The following is an 8,635-nucleotide window of genomic DNA, read 5'->3' on the forward strand; positions in this document are numbered from 1 at the left end:
AATCAAAAATTGTATTTATTATTTGATTAAATTAGGCAATAAAATTTTTAAAAATTCAATGCTAATCTGCTTACAATGGCAGCCTCCAAACTATTTTAGTATAATAACCTCTTTTACTACAGAATATTTTCTGCCTACTCTCTTTTATAAATATAAATAAAAGTAAATAAATATTTATATTTACTATTAGCTGGAGGTAAGGTTTTGAAGTGAAGGAAATTCTACAATCTTAATAAGGGTTCCACACATAATCCTATATCACTTCAATTTGGTTGGATCAAACCTGCAGAGGATCTACTTCAGAATTTACCTCTCCCTCCCTACACAAACACACATTCATTTGATAGAGATAGGGTTGTAAGTGATGACAGTAAGACAAATGGTAGAAATTAGCATTAGTGGTGGCAAATGACACAAGAAAGCAATATACAGCATCAATCAAAAAATAAATAAAATAAAAATGTTACTTCCCATTTCACCTATCCATTCTCTCCAATAGTTTGTCTAGTTCTTCTTTGAATTTTTTTAAGCTATCTACTTCCACAAAAACACATGCAAGTTTGTTCCAGCAATCAATCACTCGCTGGCTAAAAGCAAACTTCCACTTGCATAGTCTGAGCATGAGAAAGAATCCCATCAGCAATGAACTTGCTAAATCCATTCAAAGCTTTAAACACCTCAATCTAGGCACCCTCCTCAAGGGAGGCTGCAGAACTGAAATGTTCAGATAGTTAGCACTAGTAGAGGCATATGATGCAAGAAAGCAACCTTATACAGCATCAGCCAAAAAAAAAAAAAAAAAAAAAAAAAACCTTTCCCATTTCACCCATCCATTTGCTCCAAATGTTTGTCTAGTTCTGTCTTGAATTTATTTAATCTGTCAAGTTCCACAACGACAGGTGGAAGTTTATTCAAGTAATCAACCACCCACTGGGTTGATACCATTAGAGAACAATCTGTTAGATATGAAATAAATTAGAGCTGAAATGCAGTCCATCAAAAATAATGAAAACAGAGAATGAACAAAAAAGGAAGAAGAGGAAGGGAAATGATATCAGTTGGCAAAGTTACAGAGAAGAATTATTCAAAAGTGATAGGATCTAATTATGCTGATTAAAAACTGGTTATAATAAACTGTAATTTGGCTAACAACTTAAACAAAGTTTAATTCAGACGCACAAGAGTAGCATTGCCGTTATAGACTACTACAAAAGCTATACTAGAATGATCAAGAGTAGAAAAAAGCACATCCTTATTTGCTGTTACCTGAGGCATAGTAAAGAAATTTGATAAATTTGAATTAATGGCTGATTCAATAGGCACTGACATAAATAACGATTAGAGAAACTTCATATCACTCTGGTAAAGAGTAATAAGAATTTGAACAAAAAATGTAGCTTCCATTTTCAAGTATGGTCAGAGCATGATTGAATAGCATTACTATAATTCAGTGGTTTTCAAACTCTTTTTTAATAACGACACCCCTAACGTTACCTGAGGCATAGTAAAGAAATTTGATAAATTTGAATTAATGGCTGATTCAATAGGCACTGACATAAATAACGATTAGAGAAACTTCATATCACTCTGGTAAAGAGTAATAAGAATTTGAACAAAAAATGTAGCTTCCATTTTCAAGTATGGTCAGAGCATGATTGAATAGCATTACTATAATTCAGTGGTTTTCAAACTCTTTTTAATAACGACACCCCTACTCAATTTTCTGCCTGTTAGATCCGATTCTCTCTGTATATATATATATATATATATATATATACATTAAAAAAGTTTTCCTCCTAGTGATATTTATTTGAGCCAATGGGAGAACAGGGCAAGGCAATTATATCACTACAAATGCAATTAATTATTGACAACTGCCTCCATTACGTTCACCAACCTCGTGCACATGCTTCCCAGTCTAACATTTGATATTCCATTATAATGTGTTTTGTATATTAATTAATATCGTATACAGTATTTGTAAATAGTTTAGTATTTTATAAATATTTTAAATATTTGTATAATTTGTAAATATTTCAGTTAAATATTTTAGTTCTGCTCTTTTGGATGTAACAATATTCCTCATGCATTATGGAACCCGAAGCAAAAGGCCTTTTCTTAAGTGACCCATGTAAATGCAGGTAAATAACTGCATAGTGACATTTATTCGAACTTGAGAATGCCAAGCACTACAAATGCATAGGGTAAATATAAGTAATTTTCTGATTAGATATCAATCAGTGTGTATCGACAGGTGTGTATTTTATGTAGAAAAGATTTGACTTACTCCGTATAACTCTACATTTTACGTAGAAAAGCATGCGCAGGGGAGGCTGAAAGTCCCTAATATATATATAATATTAAATATATATATATGTTATATGACAGTTATTACAATAATATAATTATAAAAATTACATTTCATAATACAAATTATATATATATACAGTATATAATAATTTTATTCTTTATATAGAGGTACTAAGTAAACATCAATTATAGATCACCACAAAATTAAAACGATACTGTTCACCTTTTTATAATGAAATAAACATAAATTTTTAAAAAAATAATAAGTTTAAGTAACTTAAACCCAAATTACGTGGCACCCCTGGAATGTTACTGCAGCACCCTAAGGTGCCGTGGCATCCCGGTTGAAAACCACTGCTATAATTGCTGGATTGGCCATACATGGCTGCCACATTTGCCTGATCTAAATAAAACTGATATTTATCTCTTGGTAGATATGCAAAACATTTCATGTACAGCACAGTGTTATCAGTACAGGAGAGCATTTTAAACTCATGTTTTCTGCAGTTGCTTATCAGCCACCTGAATAACTTAGCTACATCTCTCCTTCTCTCTTGTAATCTGCTGACCACATCCTTCATTTAATTTTATGTTATAAAAATGTTTGTTTCATTTAACAGAAATAACATCATGAAGTCTAGTTGTATAACTCAATGTTTCTTCAAATTCAAAAGTATCTCCAAGACATTTTTTGTTTGCATTTTTGAGTGCAAACAAATGTCTTGTGGAAGAAGCAAAGCACTGGTGGAGGAGTTTCAAGGACTAAGCAGAGGATATCAACAAAAAACACTAGGGCTATCTTGCCTACTCCAGAGTTTGGAACCATCAGTACTTAACACCCTTTAACTGGTCTTATGTCTCACAGCAGAATGAAACTCACCTTTCTCATAAATTGATTGGTACAGATGTGATTTCAAACAAATGGAACTGCCAAATGTTTTTCTACCGTTTATTTAAAAGATAAAAAACGGCTATGAAAACCTATTTCAATACTTATTGGCCCTTCATCAGATAAGAGTTTGCTGCTGAGAGACTTTAGACCAATGCATTTACTAATTAGAAGTAAGTTCTGTTCATTTAAAAATGAACAGAAAGTTCTGTTGGCTGCAGAAAAGGCAGTCACAATGGGCAAAATAGCCCTTATATTTTTCATAAATTGTAAAGGCCAAATAGTGAAAGGTTTTTACTATTTCAAAGATAAAACTTCATATTAGTGCCTGCCAAATAGGATGTTCCATTTCCTTGTAAATCTATCACTAATCTCAGTTAATATTAAAATTTAATTCTTTTTTCAACACTTTTCAGTACTTTGTAAATGTAATTAATCTCGATATGAAGCACACAGGTGTTCTTGTGTGGTTCATATAGAGCTGAGAAACTGATGTCAATAAAACAGTAATCTGCAAAGGGTAAGTGGCAATTCACCCTAACTATAACACAAGAAACGCTGCCAGATAAATTAATTTTTTGAATCAACCAGTAAATGCACAAATAGCCTAAATTGTTTGTTTGTTTGATGATCTCTAAACCATCACCTACCTCCAATTCAATGAAAGTTGGTGGGGGGAGCCTTTTCTACCATTAATATATTCATAAGAAAACTATAGGTATATTCACTGTGCTTGGTACTCAAATACTGTTTGTACATTAATTGATCAATCAAAAATGACATGTAATAGTTCACTCTACCAAAGGGATCACTAGTATAACACCTGCCACCTTCATGAGTTGCTTTGGTATTGCATTACTTCATATAAACAGCATTCCTCTTGGTGCAGAGGATAGTGTTTATGTGAATACAGATTATGCTCTCCACCTCCATGAGTTTCATTCACACTGCTTCAAATAATCAATACTTCTTTACTGAATGAAGTTTTTACTTGAATACTGGTCTCTCTCTCTCACAAGGTGCCTTGGTCTTATATTACTTCAAGCAGTACCCCCTTAGTGACACAGGGAAATGCTGTTTGAAGTAGTGCAAGGCCAAGGCACTATTTTATTTTTTCTAAAAGAAATTTTATTTAATTAATCTGAAGTAATGTAATGCCAAGAAAACTAGTTGTGAATGTGAAGCTAAATTTACAGAGGTGTAGTGGCACAATTCTCAAGGCTTCAAAGGCCACGGGAATAGCTCAGATGAATTCTGGGCCCTACAACCATATTTTTAGGGTAATTTGTGCACCAGGGTTTCCTAAATCTGATAAATGAATGAGACATGTTCCATTAGAAGAAAAAGTAAAACCTTTTTCTGTATATGAGTGATCTCACATACAGATTCCTTATATATGAGATCAATAATATTTATAGAAAAAAGCTTATTTTTTAAAAAATAGAAATATTGGTTTCTATTAGGATTTCTTAAATCTACACACTAGGCCTATGAATATAAATACCATTTGTATGAAGGCCTATAAATAACCATTTATATTCAATGGTAATTGAATATAAATTACCATTTATATTCATAGGCCCTTACTTTATGAATAACGATGCTTTTTTTAACCTCTCCCACCTACCCATGTTGGGGTTAGATGTTCCCACCCTCAAGTGTTTTACTACTTAAGAAATCCATATTATTTAGTCTCTTCTATAGCATCTTAAGTGAGTTCACTACATATCAACATATTTCTCAGTATACTGAAATGTCCCATCACTGTGATACCATTCCTGCAGGCTGAATACCATGCAAGATGGATACATCAATGAGTAATTATAGCGTGGGTATCCTATGCCCAGAGCTTGGAATGGAATGCTGTTTTGCTTCATCATACACATAAGTAATGTCATATTATAGGCATTAACTGCCTTCAGCATGTAATATCCTGATGATCATTATGGTTTGTAAAATTTTCTATATCAAGCCCTGCTTATGCCTTCTAAAAGGTTTTATTATAAGTCAATGAATAGGAATTAAAAATTAGTAATTTTCATAATTTTTTTTCAATGGACTTATGTATGTGAAAATTTCTTATTTCATTTTTTTTTCCTTATAGGTTTCTGAATAATCAAAATTTTAACAGGATTTAGCTGTAGTTTTAGGTTATTGTATATTGCCAATTGTACATATATTGTACAACAGAATCCATATTCTGCCATGAAATATATACAGCCCATTGAAAATAAAGTGCTGGTATTGATTTGAAAGAGTTATAAAGAGGTTGTAAACCTCTTTAAACCATAAAAATAGTTATAAAGAGGTTGTAAACTCCACTTGCCACTGTATATTTTACACTGAGTGGACAGAAATCATGGGATACTTACCTAGTAATGAGTAGGCCCACCTTTTGCCTGGTGAGGCATTGAGTCCATTAGTTCATGAAAGTGTTCCACAAGTATTTCCATCCATGCTTGCTACACCACTGTCCACAATTCCGGCATATTTCTGGGTGGAGGATCCAAAGCTTGAATGGACCTTTCCACAGCATCCCAAAGATTTTAAAATCTGCAATTAGTAAAATTAGTAAAATCTGCAGAATGCTCTTCAAACCATGTTCTAGTCACCACGGCTCTGTGGGGATGTGCATTGTCCTGCTGGGAGTCAATTGCCCTGTGTGTGAATGATGACCATGAAGGGATGCAGATGGGCTGCAAGGATGGACACAACCTGGACCATTCAGAGATGCGTCTAGACGTACCAGAGATCTCAACGTGTGCCAATTGAACAAGCCCCAGACCATTACCGACCGTCCACCTGCCTGAACAGTTCCTTGTTGACATGACAGGTGCATAGCTTCATGCAATTTCCACCAGATATGCACCCTCCCATCCGCTCAAAATAACTGTAAACGGGACTCATCAGACCAGAAGACCCATCTCCAATCATCCAAAGTCCAGTGCCGATGTTCTTTCGCCCAGTTGAGGTGTAGAGTCCTGTGTCGTAGTGTTAGCAATGGGACTCTGGTGGGTCAGCGGCTCCCATAACCTATTGCAGCTAATGATCGCCTGATGGTCTTGGTGGAGATGTTTCTGGCACCTCCCTCACTGAAGTTGCAGTGAGTTGTGCCAATGTCGCTCTCGGGTTGGCTGAAACAATGCAAGAGAGATGTTGACAGCCACGTTCATCCACCACCTTTTATCCGCCCACAGCGCTGTCCACAATGAGATGTTATTCCAGAAATGGCATATTCCCGATACACTCTTGATACTATTGAACAGTCCTGTACCACCTCCACAATAGCGACTCATGCTTCGGGCACCGACTATCATCCCTCTTTCAAAGTCAGTTAACTCGCGATGTTTGTCCATACTGACATCGAATTACCATCTACATGAATGCAGTGAACCTATATACCTGCCAAGGGGTGGGTTTGTCCACTAGCGAGAGGGATGACAGCACTGCATTCAGGAACCAGGCATCCCATGAATTCTGTCTGTTCAGTGTAGTTATAGTCACTTAATAAATGCTAATTTTTATCTGCTATTTCTTTTTCTTTTTGTTGTTAATCTTTATTTTATTATTTCAGTGATGTAAATAATTTTAATTTTGATCCTGGTTTAACTGAAACCAGAAGTGATAAAAAAACTGAGAAATGACAAGCCCTACTTCATATACTGCATGTCAGCCCACATCAAACATATATATTTTTTCAGGGAACTGTTACCAGAGACCACCTCCACTACATAATTTCTCCTCCTGTGGTAAAATTATGTTCACTTAAAGAGTTTTCAATTTGCAGTGCATCTTATCATATAATTGCTATATTATTTTCCCTCAATATCAAACTGTAATTAACAAGCTTTAATCACAATACTAATAATGTTTCCAAACAGTTTATAAATATGTTTTCTAAATTATAAGGAGTCACTAAAAATGGCACTTCTAAGAACACTTGTGAGCCAAATTTACGCCTAACCAAATTAGACAATTATCTAGGGGCTCCCCTAACAATTTCCAACCGAGTTCTGTTGCATTTGCTAGAATTACCTTTTGAAAGGGGATGCTTTGGACTATACTGCATGCTACATTCAATATACCATTTTTTTTTTTTTTTTAAAGAAATAGCTTAAAATTACTGTTGAACATATTTGATATATTTTCAAAAATCAGCCAGTACATGGATATTTTATCTAGGGCCAGCAAATTTCTAAATGCGCTCCTGTATACTCTTATTTTATAATATCCATGTGTAGCTGAAAATAAAATCGCAACTTACAACGTATCATAGTGCTTCAACACTTTGACGGTTTCATCGTGCTTTTTTCGCTTCTTCTTTGAATGAGAGCATGAAGGCCCACTACTAGAGTTATGAGGACGTTTACTTGGACTTGCCATTCTAAATCGGGTTATATATAAATATTTCCCCTTTAAAGGGTAATGATGCCAGAACTTAAACATGCACAGAAGCAATGAATGATTTTCTCCCGATACAATCTATGAAGACTCTGCGAAGGCATTTCATATAAATTTCTAAAGATGTACTAATAAATGGTAATAAGAAAAATTATGGATCTACAGAAAACATCATTTTAATATTGGTGTCGCAAAAGCTTCAATGGTCAAACTCAGACATTTATTTCTTTCAGATACTTATTCGGCTTTTTTGCCAAATGTCTTTTTTTTTATGATCAGCTGTTTCTGAAAACTGGCATACAGTATTTCTAGTTACATTAGAAGCTTCAAAATATAACCAACGCCTCTCAAAGTTGATCTCATGGAGAAAAAATATCATAATGCAACTGATAATAAATATCTCGCCTTATATATTTAATTTAAGAACATGATTAATTACTAAACAGAACATATATGTTGCACTAAAACTATCACAGCACAACGGCACTGAACTCCATAATCGACAGTGTCGACACCTGAAAGATTATGAAGCACCTCCAAATTTTTATTATGTGAAGGTCTAAAACTTGTATGCTCTCAGCCAGAGGGGGCGGTTGATTGTTGGAGGATTTCAAATTTTACCGCAAATTTCCATTTTCCTCGTAAACAACAATGTGAATCGGCGTCATTTCTGACAGTTATAGAAAGCCTTCGCTTTGACGTACCCTGATTTAATAAAATAAAAAAATAAACAAAAACGGACAGCATCCACCGAACCAGAACTTTCGTATGTACGGGACTGTGACGTAACTGTCTTAAGTCGTATGGCATTTTTGACAGGAGTTAAAATATTTTCACGTTACAGCAGAAGGGGTTGGATTTTCCTCGCACTCACTTTCCATAGGTCTGCAGAACGTGTCAAGCATCAGTAAGGCAGTCATCTAAAACTCAAGCAAGGTTGCATGACGGGTTTTCAGACTTTAATAAGCTTTAGTCAGCTTCCACTGCCACTAGACAAAACATCCAAATTTAAAGCTCTATCCTACTCCATACAAT

At 34.6% G+C, this 8,635-nt stretch overlaps 1 protein-coding gene across 1 annotated transcript in view; it reads right to left on the minus strand.

The window, feature by feature from the left end:
* Positions 1-7,770, minus strand: part of LOC150078659 (retinitis pigmentosa 9 protein homolog) — a 36,911-nt gene extending 29,141 nt beyond the window's left edge. The window contains exon 1 of the mRNA XM_090382780.1: positions 7,464-7,770. Within this exon, the coding sequence (XP_090238906.1) occupies positions 7,464-7,645 (182 nt within the window). The 5' untranslated portion in view covers positions 7,646-7,770. The remainder of the gene's footprint in view (positions 1-7,463) is intronic.
* Between the last annotated feature and the right edge of the window lie 865 nt (positions 7,771-8,635).

This window comes from Mastigoproctus giganteus, chromosome 10 (assembly GCF_048544385.1).
Source record: "Mastigoproctus giganteus isolate SK-2022 chromosome 10, ASM4854438v1, whole genome shotgun sequence".
Classification (NCBI taxonomy): domain Eukaryota; kingdom Metazoa; phylum Arthropoda; class Arachnida; order Uropygi; family Thelyphonidae; genus Mastigoproctus; species Mastigoproctus giganteus.